We start from the raw sequence: 26,023 nt of genomic DNA, 5'->3' as shown, positions 1-26,023 counted from the left end.
TGAACGTTAAACATTGGGGGTAGTGTCGATGTCCACGCATTCCCTGCATCGCATTTCACGCATATCCATGGAAATGAAACTAAAATATATGTTAGTCTCACAGTCCACAGTGAACGAGGTATTTATTGACGAGTCGTTAAACCCCATCCCACTCGCTTCAAACGGCGAAGCCTTACACTGCATCGCGTTTAGCCTATATGATGCAAGTAATAAACACGAAACTTTACAATTATAAACAACTAAATTTTATGCTTCGTCCCTCACATGTGAGAGTTGTCAACTGTTTATTTCTAGAAATATCTGGATGCAAATTTTATCATTTTATTAAATAATATTAAACATTGATAAATATTTATCCATAACAATAACAGATTTCTCATCATACACATTTCTTATAGAAACAGCGTTTAATTGTCTATTTTCAAAGCACCCTTAGCTCTCGCTATGGCATCTGCCTTAGGATTCACCTTCAAGGCGTCTTTAGCTGCACGCATACCATCTTCTTTTGACTGAAGCCTAATGCCTGGATCTTCTGAAAACAGGGGAAGTAATCGAGAAAAGTCCGGGAAATAAAAGTTGACAATATCGTCTTCTTGAGCATCAGTAAAGCCATTCACAAATTTGATATCTGGTCCTGGATAGTTAACACCAGTATTCCATGGTGTCACGATATTTCTATTTCTGATATTGAAATCGAGGTTACGTAAAGTGTCAGATGCGTTGGAATCTTGTACGTCATCGTCTGTTGCATAAGAACCTGGATAAGAAAAAAGAATAGCGGAAACAAGATAACACAACTAGCCAGTTAAAATTGTTGATTTAGCATATAAAGGTTAAATCTCCGACTGGTTGTCCGAATAAAAAATTCTTTCTGGAAGTACGCCATACAGTCAATATTCTAGGCCACAATTTATATTGAGACAACATATCAAAATTGTTATGGAAGTACAGACTATTAGTAAAATAGTCATAACAAACAAACCATAATCCTTATTAAAGTCATGATTAGTTTGCCGTGTCCAAATCCTAGACTAAATTATCTACTTTCCCCAAGAAATTAAATGAAACATAGAATATTGCAAACCAAACCGGAAGTAACACATTGTAGCATTGCTACACACTGATCAGCAGTGAATATTCGCTAGCCGCTACAATCACTGATGAGGATGACATCAACGCGACTTAATGAGTCTCAAATATTAACTTTTTCCACCGACAAATTACATTCTAAAACATTTTTATTGATGTATTAGAAAAATAAATAAAGACGTATTTATAGGTAAAAATTATTTATAGGTATTAAAACGTCTTATGTAAACAATGCACGCGCCATTCAGCCAATGATTGACGCCACGTGCTGTGACGGCAGTCATCTTTTACAGAGATATTAGAAGACTCGTAATTCTCTGTGAAACAGATTTTGGAGAAAAAAAAATCGTATTGGAGGTCATTTCTTAACTAACATATGGTTCAATTTTAATATCCATAATTCGCTTGCGCGTACCTCGTGGGTTTTCTCCGGGTTCTCCGGTTTCCTCCCACTGCTAAAGACCCCTACGCGCAAGCGAATTATTGAAATAAAATTAAACCATATGTTAGTCCCGAAATGACCTAGTTTGTGTCGAGTGGACGTTAAACCCCATTTCTCTCTCTCTCTCGCTTGCGCGTAGTGGTCTTTAGCAGTGTCACGTACAACCGGGGAATCGAAACCACGCCAGTTGACTCAATGACAGACTTTATGATATTTAAAAGGAATAGTTTGTTTTACATTAATCCTAATTGCTACATTTTAACGATATAAATAATACCTGGCCTACCTGATGAATACTTCTTTCTGACGTTTTTAAAGAACCTAGCAACATCCATTATTAACCAAGTTTTAAATCTTGTAGTTATAAACGAGACCAATTCATATTGATTCGCCTGTTCTGATAGTTTAGATCTCACTACAGCGAATGAATCGTTCATGATCGTCACAAACATGTTGAGTAGAATGAAGACGATGAAGAGAACGTAGGAAAAGAAAAACATTGGCCCCAATATCCTGAAATATAAATATATAGCAGTAGATGTGTAGAACCTCATTGTTTTGTGTGTCGTCCTTGTATTTATCGAATAAATGAGTCAAAATCGAAGGGTTTATGATAAAGCAACATACTGGTACAATAATGTTTGTATTCATGTATTCCCCAATTACATAAAACAAGGGTCAGTGTGCAGGACCACCGAGAGAATTTTTACATAACCGATAATTACTTTAATAAAAAAACCATTAGATCGGTTGATTCGGAGAGGTAGGACGTTATACCATTTTATAAATGAATACACCTCTCAACAATGTTTCCAAAAATATGGCGGTGTCGTATACGAGGTGTGGTATGCCGGCGTATTCTAAAACACCTAACAACAGTTTTTGTTTATTTGTGAAGTTAAAATCCAACATAGAACTTGCATAAACACCAGCGCAGTACTCAATGAACCGTCGTGGCTCCCGATATGACCAATATTGTTGTAAAGGATACAGATTACTAACCTGTTTACAGAAGACAAAGCTTCATATTCATAGTTTCCTAAAGCAAACGACAGCAAGCTTTCAAATGTTGTTAAAACTGATCTGTAAGACTCTATGTTGGGACCAAAGGTCAAGTAGCTGAAGGCCATGAAAGCTATGATCCAGATGGCAAAACAAAATGAGAAGGCTGACAGTTCTTTAGCGGCCGCCATTATAGTCAGGCCCAACATGGACATACGGCGGTTAAATCGGAAGATGTGTAGTAATTTTATCACAGAAGCAAAAATGACAAAAGCTACCAAGATACTGAACAATTCATCCCATAATGCCATACGTTGAAAATTGTAAAACGCATCTGAAAGACGAAGAAATAAAATATATTAGAGTGCACTGAGTTTACTCCATAAAAATACCCTCCCCCATCCCGCATATATAGATACAGAATTCTTGTTTAAATGCCAAAGAAGACAAATTACCCCGAACCCCATATAAGCATTTACAAATATATCATATAATCATTTGACGTCTATTAATATTAGTAAATAGTGTTAAATATATCCCATCGTCGGCTAAATGAGACTTCTGTGTTGTCCAAGTAATTCAATTGGTGTAATTGTGAAACAATTAAAAAAGAATATCACAAACTAATTTTGGTCATTGATGGCATTTCAATCCTAATTTAGTTAGAAATATGTCATTAAACATCGTGAATACTTTAATGTTGACGAAATGGCAACGCATCTGTTTTATGTTCATAAAAATCGTTTACCTCTTAATCTCTTGACTGTATCTGATGCCTTGGTTGTTAAAAGATGGCGACCAACATACATCACGACACACGTTATAGACATCAACAAATTTATAAATTCAATACCATTCCAAAACTCCTTAAAAAAGCTCCTCCTTTCTTTCCTGATTCGTTTAAGCAGACGAACAGCAAAATATAAAATAAAAACCAATGCCAGTGCATCACAAACAGCAACCACGACGCCATAACCTCCCAGATAGGAGAACAGTCTAAAAGTCTTCACAACAATCTCACCAACAAATGTTCCGGTAGGTGGCACCTCTAACGCTACAGTTGCCATAGTGAAGAGATTGACGTTTGGATTATAAAGAGTAAACTCAACAAAAACAGATCTGGTATATTTATCCAACCAATTGTCTTTTTCTAAACCGTCTACAATTTTATGAACTCTCCTAGCGTCCCCGATTAAGTCTGCTATATACCCACCACTGGGATAAACACCTATCTTTCCAGCATGAGGAGCTCCTTTTGTTTCTGAGTCCGTCCGGTATTTCCAGGGATAATTTACTAAACCATCTACCGATTCGTTGACCCCTACAGCTTTCCAACCTTCTCTGTAAGCTTTCAGATCTTGTGTGGACCAGCCCCATTCCCCGTTGCATAAGATTCTACTTTTCCGTAGTTGAAATGGTAGCTTACATTTACCTGAAATAAAAATTGTTCAAATGAAATGGGTTTAACGTTCTACTTTTCAGCACAGACTGGGCTAATGAAGACTGGCATACGCATACAATGTGCTGTGGGGGAAATTGTGCCCAGACAGCGACACTACTGTCTACTCTTATTTCGTACCATCCGAACGACTGACATAGGGACACCACTCCAGAAAATCTCAAAGAACTTTCCCAGCCAACACACTTGGAGCGAACCCGTGACCTTCTGGTTAGCGAACCAGTGTCTTACTCACTGGACCACAGACGCTCCCGTTGGAGTAGTCACATATAACATACAAAGATTGCAGCCCGAGGAAACTAAAGTCACATAAACATAAAAGGCAATATTAATAAAACCTTTATCAGGAATAGCTTAGCTTGTACAAAGAAAACACGCTAGATAATTGACATATATATTTGTTATTCATAGAAACCAATGTAATGGCCTTAAATGAGGTTAGAATTTGTCCATTGGGATAATGTTCTGACCAAAATTCCTATCGATAAAAGTACTTTTGATAGTGTACACTATATTTAACTTTAATTCTGGAATGTTAGGTCTTTGAAATTAATACTGTACATAAAATACATACGTTTTTCAATTCTATGTTGGCGTAATCGTACAGGTCCTACCCTATAGGCAGCCATATTGGATATCATCCTCTTATCGCCAGAAAATGTAATTGGGTCACCATTAAATGTATTCGATATATACAGAGTTGGTATTAGTTCTGCTCGTGTCCATTTCCAAAAATCTGTCATGGTTCTTGCCTAATTGTAAAACATAAGGAATATAATTATTAAGCAGTTTTATTTTCCAAGATATCATCGAGATTGGCCCTTTAAGCGATTGACGCCCATTTATAACTGCTAGTCATTCCGGACTAATATTTGATATCATATGCCAGTTTCTGCTGTATTTATTGGCGCAAACCCACTTGTTTGAAAAGTAGAACTTTAATCCTTTGTAGGATGGGTGAGGTTGAGTTGAACTTATGTTAAATAGATTAATATAATAACGCAGCAATAATAGTGCCAAAACTATTCAAAGGGCAATGATTTATGTTATTTGATAAAATTCAGATATCAATATTTGGTGTACAAGAAATTAAACATAATCACCTTAAATATTGTTCCACGAGAATTTATCTGCCAGAGAACGCTTTCTTTAGCTTGATATGACCTGACGTCTCTGTTATGGACAGACACCATGACCAATAATATTAGATAAAACACGTAGAATACTATCTCTCTTATCACACCAAACATTCTAATTTCTTTAAGACGTCTCTCTCTAGCTAGCACCAGACTCTCACTATTTAACATTGGTGCTGGAAGTCTCGGCCTGGTAACTAAAATAAGAAAACGTCATCCACGACTTGTTTGCTTATGGTCGTAGCATTATAGATAATGACATTAACTAATAATAGCATTAACAAATAATAACATTACAAATAATAATATTAACTAATAATGACATTAACTAATAATGACATTAACTAAAATAATATTAACAAATAATTACATTAATAAATAATTACATTAACAAATAATAACATTGACTAATAATAACATAATAAATAATAACATTATTTAAAGAAGCTAAATCGCTAATATTTTGGACCTAGAAATTGACACAAATGGGTCGTAACGCATAGAATAATGCAATGGGAATATATCTAAACTGATTTACATTCAATCGTTTCCATTTTTACTCTAATTTCAAATCAGTTACGTTCGGCGAAATATGTCAGAAGTCTCAATCGAATAAAAATTTCAGGCGATACGTTTCAAGTCAGTAGCTTGAAGCGTATATATGGTATTAGTGTCAGTGGCCTGTGGCACGAAGTAACAGTATATTGTCGCATACATAATATATTATGTCAACGCTTGGGCGATATAATATATTATGTCAACGCTTGGAACTAGGATGGAGGTGACTAGGCATGAACAAAAAACAAGATGGCACCGATAACAATTGTAAAAGATTATATTGTTAATATTAGAAAATAGTAGGCCTATAATCAACCGTCACGTGTGAAATTAAAATTATATAAACCATTTCTGGGATACGTGTGTAAACTTTCTTTCAGCTTTCAGATAGGAACAGCTCGAGCCTAACCCTAACCCTAACCCTAACCCTGCCCTAGCGTCAACACAATATATTATGTCGCCCAAGCGTTGACATAATATATTATGTATGCGACAATATACTGTTACTTCGTGCCACAAGCCACTGACACTAATACCATATATACGCTTCAAGCTACTGACTTGAAACGTGCAGGGTGAAAATTTCTAGTCTACATTGTATTTATTGCGCATACTCTCCCGATATGAATATGCCGTCACCGTTTTTAGATGACTTTTTGAATGTCTAGCCTCCTTCTTCGAGTCCCTTGTTAGAATAGGCCTGAATCATATTATGGTACATGATTCGTGTACCAATGGTAAAATGTTTATTTTGTCTTAAATATTGGATATCAGAAGCCCATCTTTTCCCGGTAAGATCACAACATCAACGTTGATTTAAATTGACAAATAATTCGTGTTTTCAATGTCGAGGATTTTAGATGATATTGAGTTAGAGACTTAGCTACTTTAATAACACAAGTAATAACATTAACGAATAATATAACAAACCAGAACATTGACATTTATAACACTGACAAATAATAACATTAACCAATAATAACATTAACAAATAATAACAACGACAAATAATAACATAACGCAATAACATAATAACTCATAACAATAATAAATAATAATAACATTAACAATTAATAACAAGCTAATAATTGAGTTGAAAGTATCACAGCAACCCAAATATATAGTTAAAACAGAAAATATTGAAGCATTTCAAATTTGGTTAAAGTGTAAGCTATGAGAAGAGATTTACCCGCTGTTGGTGCCTTTTCTGTAATTTCTTCATCTGTAAGTGGTTTGATAAAATCTTTATCATCTATTACATCATCTAATTCCGGTTTCTTAAACAACCAGGCAACGATAGCAGCAAGAACCAATATCTACACAAGGAAGGGAACAATTTACATGAGTAAATTTAACAAGAGCATCGGCACCGCTGCAATATACGTGTACATTCCTGGGGGTAGGGGCATGCACCAAAATAAATAATTGCTGTTTTACGGTATAAGGAATAAATATGCAAAGTTCCAAGATAATTCATTCAGAATTCCAGCTTATAGACAAAAACACAAAAATTGGGCGTGGCTTTGCCCCTGGGTGTTTGACATGGACCAATATAAATAGGTACAACCCTATGATGCAAGTGTGTTAATAATTGCAACCTGTAGATTATTTATAGACAAAATATTAACAAAAAATGGGTGTGGCACCGCCGCAGTGGGGCGTATCATGCACCAAAATCAATACGGAATAAGCATACCAAGTTCCAAGAAAATTCATTCAGAATTGTGGCCTTCAGATGCTAAAAACACAAAAAAATGAACGTGGCTCGGACCCTGGGGGTCAGGCATGTACCAAAATCAATAGTTGCCATCCTTAGGCAATAAGGAATACATATGAATGTGGACTTAAAAAATAAGTGAGCTAGCGCCGTCCTTGGGATATTTTGGGTATAGGCAGAGTATAATGTACGCCCCGCATCCTTAACACACGTCAATCTGTTTTTCAATTTAAGTCACTTATTTTAGTAAAGTATTTTTATATTTACCTTCATTGGTTGAATTAATGTCACAGACTCTCCTATTGACAGTAACATAGACGACAACCAACCAATGGATTTAGTTTTACCCCATTCCATGCTGTACGTAAAAGTAATGAACGCAGAAACACCAGAAGTTAAAAAGACGAGTATCCACGCAATATAAGCTCCCCAAAATGGTAACATCTTTTTCTGCTTTTGTTTCTTTTTCCTTTTTGACTTCTTCTCTGAATTATCCTCACTTCTGCTTTCGCACCTTGTTTCAGCTCGCGAGTTACTTCTGCTTTCACATCTTGGATACACTGGACTAGGACCTCGTCTATTCTGAACATCTCGGGGTTCCCAGAAATCGTCCATACTTGCAGATGTTGTGGGTCTAAGTTCTTCTGAGTTCAGGATGTCGTCCAATTCTCGTATTTCGGCTACCTGTTCTTCACTTTTTTGCTTATCTTTATCCTCATTCAATGGTGGAATAACTTTCGGTAAGTTTGAGGATTTTTGACTGGGTTTTATGAATGCGTTATCTATTTTCTTGTGTCGTGGTCGACTTCGACGAAACAATTGATCAATGATTATATTAGCGGGAAGGACGACAAAACTACAAATAAAACTAATGTAGAACTCATGAGCCGAAAACACAAACGGTCCTAGTTTGAATGATAATTTATTGTCCATATTTTCGTCCACTTTGTAAAACATGGCGTCCGCCATCATGGTTGTAAAAACCAAAGACAAAATACAAGCTACTCTCTGAACTCGTGTGAAATGACTTCTTGATGGTCTGGCAAATATTGAAATCCATAGATGAGAATCAGTGAAGTTTTTCTTCGTCTCGGAAAAAAACAAGTGATTAAAATTAGTGACGTCACTATTTCCCGCCACTGGGAGTATCCTGTCAATCATACCGTCATCTTCTTCAACAGCCAACCAGCGATTGCATAGGAAGAAATAACTGAAATGATTAATCGATATAATTCTTACACCAGTACAAAGTAAATGGATAAATACGAAATATCGATGCACTTAAAAATACATCGGGATATTTCAAGCCCGTTTCTGGGGTTTATTAATGTTCACTCGATACAAACGAGGTCATTTCGGGGCTTACATAATATGGTTCTATTTCATCTCAATAAATCGCTTGCGTATAGAGGTCTTTAAGCAGTGGGAGGAAACCGGGGGATCCCGAGAAAACCCACGAGGTTGGACAAGCGACCCTACTCCTTGCCACGTACATGAAGGATCGAAACCACGCCACTTGACCCAATGGTAGGGCTAATGAAATCGAGCGTACGACATGCAGAGTGCTATGAGGGACAGTTTGTACTGACTGTGGCACTGCGTCCCAGCACCTCGATGTTCCGTTCCATCTGAACGACTGGGCGTTTTGGCTTGCCAGTTCCTCCCATCTCAATCAGTTGAACACAATTCTTTTAAAGCTAGGGACAAATGACGTATCTGTAAATGGAATTAGTTACTGTACAAAGGGCACAATTACCACAATAGATTTATATGTCAACACAATTTGAACGGTTTATGAGATATTCCTTGGAAACGCTAAATTATGTTTCAATAATATTTTATTACCTTTGATTTGTCTGTAGATCTGTAACGATTATTTTACTTAAATACCATCCTTGATGTTTATTTTTACCTGAGTTGTCGTGCCATACTCGTAAATATGATAGTGGCCCTAAACATTCCGATGTTCCCATTATATACTGATTAACACTTGCTCGATTGAAAACCTGTAAAATTCAATTGTTACTGCCATGAAAATCTGTAAACATTCAATTTTTACTGTCACGGAAACCTATAAAATTCCATTGAATTTGTCATGAAAACATGCAAAATTTAATTGTTATTGTACTGTCATGGAAACATATAGATTAACTTGTTGCTATACTGCCATGAAAACATGAGGATTAAATTGTTGCTATACGGTATTCAAAAATTACCCCCCCCCCTCCAGCATTGTACACGTGTCCATGAAAACTACAACCATGTTGGTCTCAAAATATCCGAAGAATTGTTTGGTCGAGTTGAAACGGTAAAATCCATTCCTTTAGCTGCCTCTAAATTACACATTACAAAATATGTTTTGGGTTTCTTTTTAAATTCCGTTATAATAAGTCTAACATTGTTTTTCACTTTCTGGAAGGGTATTCCAGAGTCGCGGTCCTAACACACTGAAAGATCTATCTGCAAATGTTTTATATTTAGTTTTGGGTATTGATAACATGTTTTGTGGTGACGATCATATAGTGTATGATAAAGTTTGTAACAGTAATAATTCAGAAAGATAGGCAGGGGCAAGGTTGTGGAGACACTTATACACCAGTACTATTAGCTTGAATCGGCATCGGACTTCAATTGGTAATATATGAAGTTCTTTCAGAGCAACAGTAGAGCTATGGTCATACGTAACTAACACCAAGTATTCATTTTACAGTAAAATTATGAATTTATGGGGTGTTGCTGCTGGAAGATCACAACGCAGATTAGTTCCATAATCCATATTGTTGAAAACTAAAGAGCTGTCAATTTGAAGAGATAATTCTCGCGAAAAAATCGGTCTTAATTTACGTAAGTTGAACATCGCAGCAGAACGAGTTTTCTGGATAATATGATGTTTAAGGTTTACATTTTCGTGCAAATCCATTACCAGGGATTTAACACGCAATACGAGATTTTGCATCAGGACCCCCGGCGTTAAAAGTTGCGATCATTGACGTAACAAACTAATTTTTGATCGTGTCGGATGCACGATGCTAGTGCACTGGGATATAGCAGGTAAAGTAGATCAGACCATTGATGCTACCTTGTGGCACTGAAAATTTACTTGTTTCACATTAGAAAGCCTTTACACAAAACTCCTGTTTTGTAAATATGATGGCATCCACTCACCTTTTTAGCCTTTTCATCAATAAGTTGCCGGACACCAGTATCTCCATCATCTCCAGATAGAACAAAACTGACCTTTGACCTCGTACCAGCCGAGCCCCTCATTCCAGTATGTACAGTAATCTGATAGAAGTATTTATCTCCTATGATATTATCAGCTAGCGGCGCCACTCCCCACTGTAACAAAATGTTTCGATTTTAATTTTTCATTTGTAACACGACACGGCTACATATGGTATTTGCGTTCAAACGATGTTCTTAATTAAAGAATGCGTTATAATGTCATCAGTGCTACCAAATATTAGCACATTTGTAACTCGACACGGATACATACGGTATTTGCTACCAAATATTAGCACATGGCGCCCATTATCTGAAAATAGCGCAGACACTTTGTCTGTGGCTATTAACTATTGGTCGTGTTTCCACTGCTTCCACTGGAGAAATTGCTCATTCTGATGGTGCAAGTGATGCTGCGGACATGCTTTCTAATTTAGCGTGGCATATCTATTTTTTAAATATGTAAATTGAATTATCCAATAAACATACATTCCTGTGAGATATTCTGATAGACAAGACACCTACCTTCTCAACATCTTGTCGATCTTTACGTCGTGCCCAGATAGTTCCCACAAAGTACAGGAATATAATTACACACAGTGTTATCAGAACTGCGTTATTGTCTGCTAGCTTGGCACCGAGGTTATTGAAGACAGTGTTAAAACTGATCTGATTGGGTGGGACAAAGATACCAGATCCAAATGATGTTAAATGAGTGCACATACATCGTGTAAAATTGACGTTTGATAGAGGGCTTACCTGAAAAAAAACATATATCATACTTGAACCTATAATTAATTATAGCGATAGATAGACAGAAATGGAATTTATTGCCAAGGGAATACCCATGAGGCTCGACAGGCGATCATTTACCTTGTCATGTGTAAGCTGGTAATCGAAAACACGCCACTTCACTTAATATTTGACCTAAACTATAATGAAAGCATACATGACATAGTATTTGCCACATGGGTCTGAATTTTCCCTTTAAGCACTAACAATAATGAACCCCAAATGTTATTAGCTTACTTGACATCCGTCTGTCAGCCATTCTTCGTTTTCTTTACTCCAGTATCTACAATCTGATGTAACTATTTTAAAAGTGTAGTTGGACATTATAATAACATCTTCCTCTTCGCCATTATAATCATAATAGTCACTGTAGTCATCAACTATACTAGACTGATTAGCTGTAAATATATAATAACCGAAGTTATCAACTATACTTGTCTAATTAGCTGTAAATATATAATAACTGTAGTCATCAAATATATTAAACTGATTAGCTGTAAATATATAATAACCGAAGTTATCAACTACACTTGACTGATTAGCTGTAAATATATATATATAATAAAAGTAGTCATCAACGAAACTAGACACATTAGTGTAAATATATAATCACTATCATCAACTATACTAGACTGATTGACTTATATATATATATTAATTACTGTAATCATCAACTACCCTAGACTATTTGGCTATATAACTAGTCATCAACATTAAATTGGTGGTTGTAAATATATAATAATAACTGTATCCATCAACTACAATAGACTGTAAATATATCATCACTACAGTCCTCAAATACACTAGACTGATAATATATAATAATAACTATTCACCAACTATACTAGACTGATTGACTGTAATGCAGTTATCAACTACACTAGACTGATTATCAACTACAGTAATATATAATAATAACTATAGTCATCCACTACAATAGACTGATCGGCTGTAAATATTTACAGTCATCAACTACACTAGGCTGTAAATATATAATAATAATTACAGTAATATATAATAATCACTACAGTTATCAACTACACTAGATTGATAAGCTGTAAATATATAATAATAACTACAGTCATCAACTACGCTGGACTGATGTAAATATATAAAAATAACTACATTAGACTGATTAGCTGTACATATATCGTCACTATAAACTATACTAGACTGATTAGCGGTAAATATATAATAGCAACTGTAGTCATCAACTACATTAGACTGATTGGCCGTAAATATATAATCCCTATAGTCACCAACTACATTAGACTGATTAGCTGTAAATATATAATAATAACTAGTCATCAACTACACTAGACTGATTGGCTGTAAATATATTATAATAACCGCAGTCATCCACTACACTAGACTGATTGCCTGTAAATATCTATTAACTACAGTCGTAAACTACACTAGACTGATTAGCTGTAAGTATATTATAATAATAACTATAGTCACCAATTACACTTGACTGGTTAGCTGTAAATATATAATAACTATGGTCATCAACTGTACTAGACTGATTAACTGTAAATATATAACCACTGAAGTTATCAACTATACTAGGCCGATTATCTGTAAATATATCCCAGGTCTAATTAGCCTAGCTTGCCGGGCCCTGACAAGAGGAAACCATACTGGGAAATCCCGAACAACTTTCTGAAGCAACATGAGGATGGAAATCGGGAGCTCCTGGATAGCGAGCTAGCATCATACTCACTAAGCCACTATGGCTCCTTGACCAGAATAATAAAGACCTACCGTATGTATAGATGTTCGCCAACAGTACGAAACTATTTAAAAACTAAGTAAAACTGTGTCCGGTGATAAATACGGAATATAAACCGAAAGAATATAGATTACAAAACCCCTGGTTTCAATCAAATTAGCATGGCACCATGAAAACCCCCAAATATTTGTAATAAATCTTTATGCTTACAAAAGTCTTTGACACCAATGTAGGTAACTTGGGTGTCATTTTCTGTTGGTTCTTCCCAGGGTAAGAAGATAGTATATCGCATCTCCTCCAGTAAATCCTCATCTATATCGGGATCGGATTCCAGGTCGATGTCTTTAGGTAGAGACTCAACCAAATCATACTCATATTCTGTAGGGTAGTAATTCTTGCGTACATAAACTTGTAGCGTAACATTAGAAGCATGTGGGCGCAGTATAACCTGTAGCGCCTTATTGGTGGATTCGTTCAGTAGCAGTGTATGGTAATACATAGTCTCGTCTTTAGACAGGACTGGGAAGATCTCGGCACCTTTATAATCGTTACCACTGACATCGATATCAATAGCTATAGCTGTAGTAAGGTTAGCAACAGGAATTTCGTCCCCGTCAGCGTCATATAGATTCATTGTTAACACAGGGGAGTTAATGTTGTCGGCGCTGACGTCCCATACAAATGGATTTAACATAGAAGTAATGAACTGAAACAAAGAATCGGGTATTTTAGTTAACCGACCGGTGTCGAAATTTGAAAATAAAATAATTTTCTACCCCAAGGGTTCTTTTGCGTGCACACCACAATGAGTACACGAGTCGAGTTCGGTTTTTGGTCCCTCCTGAACGACTAGGCCCAAACGAAACCAGGACCTTCTGGCAAGTGAGACAGAACGTATGTTTTGTGCTGTGTAAATCCAGTCAATCATTTGCAGTTTCTGATCATTTGTTTAATTAGCTAAACATTATATCTGGAGGAAATATGGAGCATGTTTATTGATGCTGAATCAGTGTGCTTTTACGCCTAAGACTAATTTAATTAAACATTAAATGTTGCAGGGTTACCTTTGTATCTATGAAAGCACTGGAGGTGTTATCTAGTAGTACATCAACTGCTGGTAGTCTGAAAGAACCTCCATCAGCTGATATAACTGTATTATTTAATGCCGCTGCTTCACGTCTATCTGCTACTATAGTAAACATTTGATTCTTCAGTATCAGAGGTGGTCCTCCTGGGGCTCGTTTTCTTAACACCGTTTTAACCACGTTCTCAGCTAGTTCTAGAGCTTGTCGAGTTATCTGTCTAGCCTGCAGGAATAAATGTTTTTTTGGTGCTAAGCCTCTAACTCAATATTTTCTATAATATTCGAAATTAAAAACACGATTCAGAATTCAACATTGATCAATTTCAATCAATATTGATGTTTTTATCTTGCCGTGAAACTATGGGATCTCGATATCCAATGTTTATGACACAATTAACATTTTATAATGAGTACACGAGTCGTGTGCCCTATAATTTTGTAATTAGTACATATTCATACATATTCTACAACACAATGTAGAAGTAATTAGTAAAGACTTACTCACAAACGACAAAAATAATGATTTAAAAAACGTGTAGAATGCATTAAGCTGGTGTAAACGACTGCAGTTCAATTTAAACTTTTCACGTATTTCACCGAACATAATTGATTAGAAATTACAGTATTTTGTTCAAAAATTGAATTTAAATCACATTACAAAAATTCATATCACATTAATATTTGCTTTTAGAACCATTTTTGTCTATTTCAAGGTTCCAAAAAATAGAGCCATACGCTCTTTAACTATACTTAACAAAAGTCGAGCATATATTTGTTAGGTACGTACGAACAATCCCCACCCCACCCCTACTACAAGTCCAATCGTCTTCCAAAGCATGTATAGTTACGGATGTTTGATTTCAAATATCCACACTCTATAGAGGCCAAATGCAAAAATGCAAAATCTTCGTCGATAGTAAATTTCTGTAAAATATTCTATTAAAATTTCGCATCCACCCGCCAAGTCCCCCCCCCCCCCCGCCCGTTACTGTTGGACTGTAGATTAATGGAAATTAACACAATGGCCCTATATTCAAAGTGAATGTGATTAACGAAACCTACAATCTCCTGAGCTTTAGTGGTAGATCTGCCAGAATCTGTAGTTGTACCATAATTAGTAGACTGTGTTGTACCGGTGTTACTATTACTACTATAATCCCCAGTCGTCGCCCCATTTACTACATTTGTCACTGATAGTATAACATTAGCTAGACTGGCTACTATATCTGGAAATATCAAATTAGTAAATAGGTAATCACAAAATTAGAGTTAAATATTCCCGAAACAGCTTTTACTTGATTATGGAAACGGATGGTTACGGAAAAAAGAACTTCAACCCCGTAATCGTTAGCGTGAAAGTAAAAGAATCCTTGGAAGTAAAAATTTAAGAAAGTGCAAGCGGAAACGCCGCTGACCGGAAGCATTTCCATTATATCACGCATGATGCATGTTGGTCTTTATTAGCCTATATGTTTTTTATTATGTAGGTAATCGGGTGTGTCTCGCAGTGTCGATCTTAGCTGTGTGCCAACCATCCACGTCCTAACCAAATCTTTCCAATTTTTGACGTGGATATTTGAAATCAAACATCCGTAATTCTACTTAGGTCTACAAAAATAAAATGACTAGCATTGAACAGCAAGTCCTGGGGGTGGTGGGAGTATACGTTGCACTAATCCCAAAATATCCTACGGTAGGCGCTGTGTCTCGTAAAAATGCATTTTGACGGTGCGATTTCAGCGCCTCCTCAAACCAATTCTCCTTAATAATACCACACAATCGGGTGTTCTACTTATACATGGTAATACACTACAGGGAATGAAATGAAATGGAGTTTTCGTACTACTTTTGCTGCAAGGTGCTGTGATGGAAATTTTGCCCTGACAGCGGCACTACGCTCTTATATCTAGGGTAATTTTTCGTGTATGCCATTATGTTTTTTCCATCCATCCGAATGACTAAACACTATCGCTATCAGGCCATCCGTGCTGCATCACTGTCAATGGAGAACACCACGCTTGAAAAGCCCGGGTAACGTTCTCGGCTAACATGGGGATCGCCAACAACTTACGCACAAATTCAACACTTTACCTTCTGCTGCAATAAGTTCTTGTTCAGCCGAATCACTTCTCTCCTCGTTTACTATTGACTCAAATGTTGCAGCCATGTTGTTCATAGCTGACACCGTCACTTCCTAAAAATAAAATAACTAATTTCTATACTTACACTTAATTATATTGATTTATCTGACACCTCAGAAGGAATGACAACTGGAGAATGATGTATTTTTATATTTATTCATTTAGCCATGCCCCCCCCCCCACCACCTCCACATTAACTTTTCGAAAAGATTGTTCACACAAATACACAATATATTTAGCAAATAACGTGTTCATAACAATTGGCTTCCTAAAGCACCCCCACCCCCTGGCACCCGTCGGATTCTCAAGCTTAGCATACGCCTCTGGACATAGATTAGATGAGGCCACTCCAATTTCATTTTCTGTAGTTAGTTCCAGGTCTTGATATTTTAATATCGTGAAAATTTGGGAACTAAACAAGTTTGAACAGCACAATCAGGCACTTGCACTTTTGGGGGTTTTTTGGGGTTTTTTTTAAAAAAAAAAAGCCCACTTCTTTAAGAAATAAAAACGGGAATGTTCCCGAAGAACAGAACATCAAATGGATGTGGCTGAAAGCGCAATATAATATACACATGTATATACCTGACATTCATCTGATAGTTCACCAGTTTCCTGAGTTATAACTTTATATGCTAACGCTGTTTGTTGTAGAGAGTCCATTGTAAGAGATTCTGTACTGGACAGGGTTATAGCTAAGTTTGTTCTTAACTGAAACATAATTAGGATAATAAAATAATATCTTGTCTTATTCAAAATAATTTACATTTTAATGGAACACGAGACGTTAAAACTAAAGTAGACTCGTGCATTAAAATGTGGTTCTCCTGTGTCATTCAATTTGCAGTGGCGCAGGGACAATGACACTGGATAACTAATCAGATATCCAAGGGGATCGAACGCGAAGTAGGTGGAGAAAGCTTCTGGTTTCCCCTTGTCAGTGGTCTACGACAAGGAGGTTACAAGGAAAAACGTTTATGATAAATGACAACAAAAAGGCAGCAAGTACCTCAACTCTCTTTTTTCGATTCTCTTCTATTTTTCTTCGTATTTCTTCTGGTAGTTCTGTTGTTTGGTAAGGAGAAATGGTCGTTTGCCCATCTGGGGTAGTCTCCCCGAATTCAGTTGTTCTAAAAGTTGGCCCTTGAGTTGTCACATATGGTATGCCACCAAGCTTTAACAAAACATGTAAAATATGAGTACGGTTGGTTAAGGTTAACATATAATGGAATCCTTACATGTAATTTATTCAAATGCTTCTCAGTTCACCTGTATCTACACCCGATCAACCAAAGGATAAGATAATAGAAATGCCACCGCCTGTTTACCTTAGCACTAGGATCGTTTAATAGGGACGCTACGGCCACGATAAGCTGCTTAGCTTCTTGCTCTCTTCCAGATGAAAACAGATTAGTTAATTCACTTGATTCACCTGTTGTAATATTCTTATAAGTAGCAACATCTCTGTTAGTAGGTGGAACAAGCACCTTAAAAAAATAATCAAATGCATAAGTAAATTTAAATGAAATAAAATTGTGATAAAAATAATATCCTTTTAGAAATGTGAAAATTAAATACTAGTACGTTCAAATATTGGGATTGGAAGTAAGTAGAATTTAAATTATAAGAAAGTGTTTTACTTAATCAGTAATTCTCATTTAAATTGTTTGGACAATATCACAGCATGTTCCCTGGTAAACTGATTATTTACCATTTAAAAAAAAAACCAAAACAAAAATATGAACGGTAGATAGTTCCCTGATAAAGGATAGCAGTGATCAGTGGAGTAATAGTTTATGTCGCCCAGGGTGGTCCTTATACCCTATCCACCATTCCCTACGACAGTAAAGAAATCATTTTTTGTTTCAAGCGCATTATACTTTTACAGTGGTAAACCCTTATGATTGAATAGTCCTAAGCAGGATTAAGTCTGAAGCAGCAGATTTTCTTAAATACGTGTACTTCATTTAATTTATACACATAGTACATCATATTATTTCCCAGTTTGGAATAAATCTCCTGACTAAATTCTTTCCTGGACAAAAGTCCCCCTGCCGCAATCTCTGTAATATGATTACCTGTACAAGTTGTTTATTTTCCACATATTCTCCAATAGGATTAGAAATACGGACAGACAAATCAAACATATAGTTATCCTTTGCCGGTCCTAATGGAAACTGCGATTCTGGCGTATACGGATCGGTCCCATAATATAATAATTGTACATCTCCACCATCTGCTGTAGATGACCAGAATCTATACAATAGTCCTGCACCAGCAGTCTCTTCTTCACCAGGATTTAACCAGCCTTCACAACTTATTATAAACTTAGTTTGAAGAGCATAACCTGTATTTAAGAAAACGGTATTGGATAATACAGATAAACTCACAACACAAACCACAGATATAGGATGATATGGGGTTTAACAGTCGGTTTTATAAGGTGAGGCATATGCCATGTATTATGTTATGATGACAATTTTCCTTGGAGAACGGCGTTTCAGCTGCTGTCTGGACGACTGACGTCGGATGCGTTGGGAACAATATTCTAGAAACATATTAGCATCTTGGCGTGAGTGTACAGGATGCAAGCCGAAAAAGGGCGACACAATGATACATTTGGTCAGATTGTAAGTAAAACCGAGTTCTGTAACATTTAAGTTTAACCACACTGAAGAACTAAATAAGGAAGTTACCTATTTTAGAATTTATAGAGATAAACTGGCTTTAAATTTATACATAAGTTGAAAAACATATAATTTTAACCACACCGAAATACGAAATATAGGAACTTACCCATTTTAGGATTTATAGAACAAGTTCCGCCATATGGAGGTAAATTGGTTTTAAATTCATACATTGTAAAACTGGCAACAAAACCATAAACCTTGGCATCGAGACGTAATCTGTACGTGAGCCCACCAATCAATTGATGGGATTTGAATGAAATTCCAGCCCCAGTGACATCTGTACAAAAATTACATCGATTTAAAGATGCATTATGTAAAAGCTAAAGCTGTTTATTAGAGGTCTTTATTTTGGTTTCAAATGTTATATAAACTATTATTTAAACATTCGTTCACATGACAAGTATATAATCAACTCTCTAGACAATTGGATGGCCGATTTTTAAATGGATAAGACCACCCGTGAGAAATAACAAGAGCATTGCTACCGGTACAATATACGTCCATATTCCTGCTTTGATTGATATGGTACTTTTTAAAATGAAGAGCATGAAATATGAAATGGCTGTAATGACTGCAGTACAACAAGAGGCAAAGAAGGCTAGGCGCTGGAGTTTGTTTTGTCTAATTTACAGACTAAATATTAACAAAAAAGTTGGTGTGACACCGCCCAAGAGGGTCGAGGCATACACCTAAATAAATAGTTGCTTTCTTTGCGGTATAAGAAATACTTATGCAAAGTTCCTAGATGATCCATTCAGAACTGCAGCCTGTAGACGATAGACACACAAAATTAGGCGTGGCTCTGTCCCAGGGGGTCGGGCATTCAGTGAAAACAATAGGGACCATCCTTAATGCATAAGGAATAGGTATGCAACGTTTCAAAAGGATCTGTTAAGAACAGTGCCTTCCAGGGGGTCGGGCATGCACCAAAAATAATAGAGGTCATGCTTAGGGTATCAGGAATAAGTATGAACAGTTTTCAAGACGATCCATTAAGAATTGCGGTCTGTAGGCGACACACAGATACACAAAGAGAAAATGGGCGTGGCTCTGTCCTTGGGGGTATAAGGAATACGTATGCAAAGTTTCAAGATGATTTGTTAAGAAATGCACCCTGTAGATGACAAACAATTAATAAAAATGGGCGTGGCTGTGCCCCTGGGGGTCGAACATGCACCAAAAACGTTAGGGATCATCCTTAGGGTATAAGGAATAAGTATACAAGGCAATCCATTAAGAATTGCGCCCTGTAGGCGACCCACAGACACACACACCCACACACACGCAGTGGTGACGGCATAATGTTGACGTAAAAAAATATAAGGATACAATGGATGATCCGGACTTAACTCGGTTATCTAGTACCGTTGCTACGAAAATAACAATCTACGCTACATCTTCAAACATTCATAATAAAGTAATTTGAATGAAATTTTCAATATATCTATTTTTCATTATCTATGTTTGAACTTTTATGGCAAAAACAGTCAGTTTTTTATCATCTTTAAATATTTATAGGAAAATATGCCTGTTAATGTTGACAAATTCTGTTTAAATAGAACATGTTTAAATAGAGCTTAATTTTACATGGCGACTTAAATGCCCACACTATAAATATTAGTGATGATTTATAGAAAGAGTGACGCACGGTTCAGGTACTAACGGGTTCAAGCAACTACGCGTTTTCATGGATTATAATAGTGTTTTAGCTTTTCGTATCACGTAGCTTCATTTCTCATAATCCTCTGATAGTAAAAGCTGTGGGGTGGGGGGTCGCTAGTCAAAAGTATAGCTTTAAGCAGTGTGACGTAAGTTTAATCTTCTCCTGTTAAGCATACCGGGGTTTTTTTTCTAAACAATATTTATTCACAGAAACTGGATTGGAGAAGAGGCAGAAGCCTATAGACCCCCTCTCCATAAAAGTACAAACATAAATATATAATGAAAAGTAAAGTAAAGTAAAGTAGAGGAACGATTAAATTATAAGATGTTATATACACTGTATACACGATATGTACAAACCACAATCAGAATGTTAACATTTCATAAATTTAGATACGGAATTTCCAAAATCTTTGGGAGATGTCGAGGAAGTTATGTACTGCAGAAAAAATTTCTTCAGAATTGTTTCTGTCTTCAGTTCCGAATAATAAATTTTGAGAATTTTGATAAAGTTTTGGAAGTTTTGATATTGTCGCAGATTGTGCATCTGAACGTAAGGGACCACAATCGCATGTAGGGCTGTCAGAAATATGCCTGAGAAAACGATGTCCGTTTAAATCACTGCAAGAGAGTCGAAGGCGAGAATGGTGAATTTGATTTTTCCTACTGCCAGAGTAGTATGTTGAAGGTATAATTTGATCAAGGTAGCCGAGTTTAGATTTAAAAGAAGATAAAGTTGGTAAGTTTCTAGTAGAAAGATCTAGTAGATTCCATTCTCGAATTGTAGATGGTATAAAAGACGAAGAAAATAAAGAAGTTCTGCATACTGTTCATATGAATGTGTGTGAAATAGGTTCATTTAGCGTCCGCTTCCACCGAGGTGATATCGCAGACAACTTCATATGAATGGACAATAAAATTTACATATACCCGTGGACTATCGTATTGGCCCCGGGTCCAATTGGCGGTTGTTTTAGGTTATTAGAAATGACTACTCATTAAGCGTACTAGCTTACCTGTGTGTAACATGTCAAGTATATTTGAAACTGGTTCCCATACTTGCGTCGCATTTTTGAGTACAAATAGTGACCATTTATGGTTGATAACATCGAGGGGGTGACATGCAGGACAACTGCTGGTAACGGTAAATTCACCCGATGGATTCATTTTAGACTTGCAATTATCCAAACATCTAGAGTTTTTAAAATATGAAAAAAAATATTTCTAAGATTACGTTTCCCGTTTTCATATCTAAAATGACACCGGAACTTTAGAAATATAATTACTTACTATTGTCTTAATTTTGGAACAGAGGCCGTGGCTTACAAATCAGGGGGTCTGGGGGTTGTTCCCGGTTTTGAAGGAAAAAGTCCCTGGGATTTTCGAGCTTAATTTCCTCTTGTCAGTGGTGTAGGACAGAAAGTCCAGAGAGGAACAACGTCTCGTCGTTCGGGTGGGAAGAAAACCCCTGTAGGTTGGAAACTGGGCTTCACCTGAATAACTCAAAGTTACAAATATATCTTCCCGACGGTTTGTATATATTTCCAATTCAATGGCTATATATTTAGGATTGCGAATGCCGTGAAAATATATCATTAAAAATTTAACTTACGTCAAAATAAATTCTGGTGGATCCCCTTCTACAATGGTAACTGATTGCAAAAAACGAGATACCCGTCCATTATTGGTAGCTTCTACTTCAAAATAGTTTTCCGAGTATAATTGTAGTAGTCTTGAATCCAGTTCTAACACTGCTTCTGTAGTATTTAACCACCCCACACCAGTGCCAAAACATCCACCATCAGTCAAAGTATCGTTAACATCGAGTTCTTCGGGTATCTCAATATATATTCTCTCTGCTGGCAACGATTCGTTACTTCTCCGACAACTCCAAGAAAAGCTAAAGCTGCTTTTATTGTTTCGATCAAAAGCATCAGGATCATAAGTCTCTTCTAGGGCATCGACTCTAAAATTAGTATCAAAACCTACCGCCCTTGCGTTACCACCATGAATTTTTACAATCAAATCAGTTTGATGAATCTTCAGATATGTAAAGTGAATGGCAAACAGCCCTGGGATTCCTCTCATGGAAACATTTAAGCTAATCTTATATTGTCCATCTATGAAGACTCTTGGCGGAAACAAAATTTTGAACAGTCCTGCTGACAAAACTTCAGCTGAATAAGGGACTAAAATGAAGTCAAGAAACGACGCCCCATGCTCCAGGCGTTGTACAATCCATTTATAGTCAGCTTCTTGTGAGACTTTACAACTGATATCAACATTGCTCTCCAGGGAAATCCAGTCCGATCTTGTGTGTTCAACGGGTCTGTCTATCTGCTGTCCGCCTCCTATAATATGAACCTTTGGGTAGCTACAACCAACCCCTGTTATTACAGCAAAATCCTCAAGAATGCCCTCAGAGACCTCGTTAAAACCCGTCACCGTCACCGTAAATGTTTCGTTCGCTCTAAACATGTACTTGTGTATCAGGACTTTCTCTGGAACCCATTCAACGTAATAAGACTGACTCAAGTCTTCCCTTTGGGCACAATTTTGACCTCCATAAACCGTTGGAAAATTGCCATCGCCCATATTCCAAACGTAGCATGATGCTGTGCCCGGTCTACCGAGGGTCAAAGTAAAAGCAACATCCATGTACGTTTGCGTCGGTCCGTTATTTGTTAGGGTGTGAACCAATACAGTTTGTTGGCTTATCAGCTCAAAAATCACCAAGTCGAAGAAAAGAGCGTTGCTGGCATTTAATTTAATCGTGTAGGCTCCAGGAGAAGTGAATAGGTGATCATGGCTAATTTCTGTGGTTTCCACAAAAGTTCCGTCCCCAAAGTCCCAGTTGTATTTTACGTCATTTCCTGAGCTTAAATCAGACATAAACCTAACTTCTCTCTCCAATGGAAATATATTTTTATTGTCACCATGTCCTACACTATAAGCCTCAGATATATCAGACATCCTATAGGTTGTATTGACGTCCAGGCCATGAACATCTTCTAAAGCAACCATCTGAATTGATTTTGATCTAGCCGAAACATGATTAAAGGCCACAAAGTTAACATCGTATGTCCCTGGGGTATTATATGCATGAAGAACCGAAAGAGTTTCATTTTGGGTTACAACGTTATAAAAGGTTCCAGTTACACTTCTACCATCTCCAAAATCATAAACATAATTCACATGACTGCCAAAACTTACAAAGAAATTAAAGGTTCTCGTCGCACCAATAGCCACATATTTTGAATCTCTGTAAGCAGCCACATCTTCAATGACGGCCTCTAGGACTATCTCACTGCTTAACACCTGGAAACCTAACAGATTGAAACAGTTTACTAAAATATTAACGCGTCCAACATCAGATTTCTTATTCCATGTTGGTGAAATAATGTGAGGACGAGTCTGATCGATAACTTCGGTATAAGTCTCCGCGGCATGCTCATTTTGTATATACGTCTGACAAGTTACAAAGTATGGTGCTTTAGCGGCTCCAATATAATCTATCTGAATGCTAATCTGTCCCGGAGGTATGGCTACTGGAGTAGCAGCAGTTATAGTCAAATCTCGTACTTCGTAAAGTATCACAATTGAATCGCCAAGGCTTGTCAACTGGTGACTGAGTTGATTAAAAGCCACCACGCTAATGTTATATTTGCCACTATCAAAATATTGGATAGGGACATCAAGCTGAGTGACTCCCTTGGCTATATTCTTCATGGGGTAAGTGTAATTTCTACTATCTCCTAGATCTACTGTGTATGTAACATTAGAACCTTTCAAACTTTGTATTGTAAGTGTTAGTTGTTCTTCTGGTCTCATGAAAGGACGACTCGCGGATATAGACAGGCTGCTTACCAGTTCTTCAACAATGACATTCTCAGTTACAGCCATATGTCCAACATGATTCGAGCAATTTGCGGTAGCTTTATAACGTCCCAGGGGATACGAATGTTCCACTGGTTCAGAAAAAGAACTATTTATACCATTCACACTTATAGTTTGTGTAAGGGAATCGTCAAAATCCAACAAGCAGATCAAATTGGACAATATAAGACCAGGTTCATCGGGACCTATCAGGAAGGTTACCTGACTTTGGACACCATCTCCTTGATGAAGGATGTGCTTTAGATGCAAAGACCTGATCTCTTCTTCAATGATAACATCAGCTGTATCATTCTGGTTATTTTCGTTATTGGATACTGATACATGTATTGTATAGTCACCAGCTTGTGTATAGTTATGCTTAAAATGAAATGGGTTGAGGAATGACAGCATCTCTGGATCGGAAAGGAGCTCAGTTGTTCCGTCCATATAATCTATAAAATAGGTTACGTGAGATCCACTCTTCGTGCGGACTTCAATATCAACTGTTCCGTCAACCTTGTGATATAAAACCTTGACAAAGACCTCCACACCACTGATAGGATCTTGGTTATTTTCATCAATAGCTGTCAATAGAAAAGATAAAAAGACTTGTTAGAACACCTTCCAGAGTTAAGGTGGCATTATCACTTTTAAAGAAATATAAAACAAGATATACAACAAAAAACAATATAAATATAACATTTATTGATGGATAAAGTCATAAAAACTCGATAATAATAAATGGACTTTTTTTAATCACGATTTAAAAAGAGATACAGTATCTAGTAAATAATAATATTCCATAAATGTAGAATATAAATCTTTTTAATCAGTGTGGAATTATTGAAATAGAATAAAATGGGGTTTAACGTCTTGCTTTTCTGGACCGACTTGGCTAATGAATACGGGCATATGTGCCCGGACAGCGGCGTTGCGGCCTACTCTTATTTCAGGTTCCACAGGACCTCGGGTTTCCACACCATCCCAACGACTAGATACAGTTTTTGCTCACTGAGCCACCGCAGCTCCCGTATGGAAATATCCTGCCGAATGATTTACCTAAACAAATTCTTCCAGGACGAGTAGGTTCTGTAGAGTAATCTAAATAACCAGTAATACAGGTACAGTTATAGGCACCAGGATTATTCTGGCAGGTTGCATGTGTAGAACAGTCATTCCAGGTACTTATAGAGCACTCATTAATATCTGTAGTAATAAATTAATGTTTGATTATAAAAATATGTGCAGAACTCTTCTTTAATACCAAGCTTCGTGGACTATTAATTTTACACAAACGAAACTTAAACTATGCAGTTAATGTGCGTGGACGATTTACAATGATAACATTATATTCATAAATTTTCATAGTGATGTTCTAGTTAAAGCCCTGAACCGAACCGTAGCAACAAACATAATCTAAA

At 36.7% G+C, this 26,023-nt stretch overlaps 1 protein-coding gene across 2 annotated transcripts; it reads right to left on the bottom strand.

Annotated features, from left to right (window-relative positions):
- Nucleotides 1-307: 307 nt before the first annotated feature.
- On the bottom strand, nt 308-24,295 carry LOC126812016 (polycystic kidney disease protein 1-like 2). 2 transcript variants are annotated; one of them, XM_050538165.2, is made up of 24 exons: nt 22,339-24,295; nt 21,743-21,918; nt 19,171-19,341; nt 18,453-18,721; nt 17,703-17,861; nt 17,384-17,548; nt 16,960-17,085; nt 16,325-16,427; nt 15,296-15,459; nt 14,214-14,456; nt 13,360-13,855; nt 12,879-12,899; nt 11,655-11,815; nt 11,151-11,384; nt 10,569-10,742; nt 9,249-9,409; nt 7,671-8,613; nt 6,876-7,002; nt 5,096-5,325; nt 4,567-4,744; nt 3,282-3,965; nt 2,534-2,867; nt 1,818-2,044; nt 308-757 (listed from the first exon to the last, which is right to left on the bottom strand). In XM_050538165.2, the coding sequence occupies exons 1-24, from the start codon at nt 23,748-23,750 to the stop codon at nt 408-410; spliced, it is 7,308 nt and encodes a 2,435-aa protein (XP_050394122.2). In that variant the 5' UTR covers nt 23,751-24,295; the 3' UTR covers nt 308-407. The 2 variants fall into 2 exon arrangements, with proteins under 2 accessions (XP_050394122.2, XP_050394123.2); XM_050538166.2 differs by lacking the exon at nt 12,879-12,899.
- Nucleotides 24,296-26,023: the final 1,728 nt, after the last annotated feature.

The sequence above is a fragment of the Patella vulgata genome, chromosome 2 (assembly GCF_932274485.2).
Source record: "Patella vulgata chromosome 2, xgPatVulg1.2, whole genome shotgun sequence".
NCBI lineage: Eukaryota > Metazoa > Mollusca > Gastropoda > Patellidae > Patella > Patella vulgata.
Note: the sequence above shows the minus strand (reverse complement) of the source record. Positions and strands in the feature narration are given on the sequence as shown.

What these genes read in the sequence shown, in the direction of transcription:
- LOC126812016 (XM_050538165.2), bottom strand. Translation starts at nt 23,750, where the DNA reads ATGGTTGCTTTAGAAGATGTTCATGGCCTGGACGTCAATACAACCTAT. An exon ending in CATTGGTGTCAAAGACTTTT is followed by an intron (nt 12,900 to 13,359) that starts GTAAGCATAAAG and finishes ATATATTTACAG; the next exon opens with CTAACCAGTCAAGTGTAATT. An exon ending in GATCTACAGACAAATCAAAG is followed by an intron (nt 8,614 to 9,248) that starts GTAATAAAATAT and finishes TAATCATTTCAG; the next exon opens with TTATTTCTTCCTATGCAATC.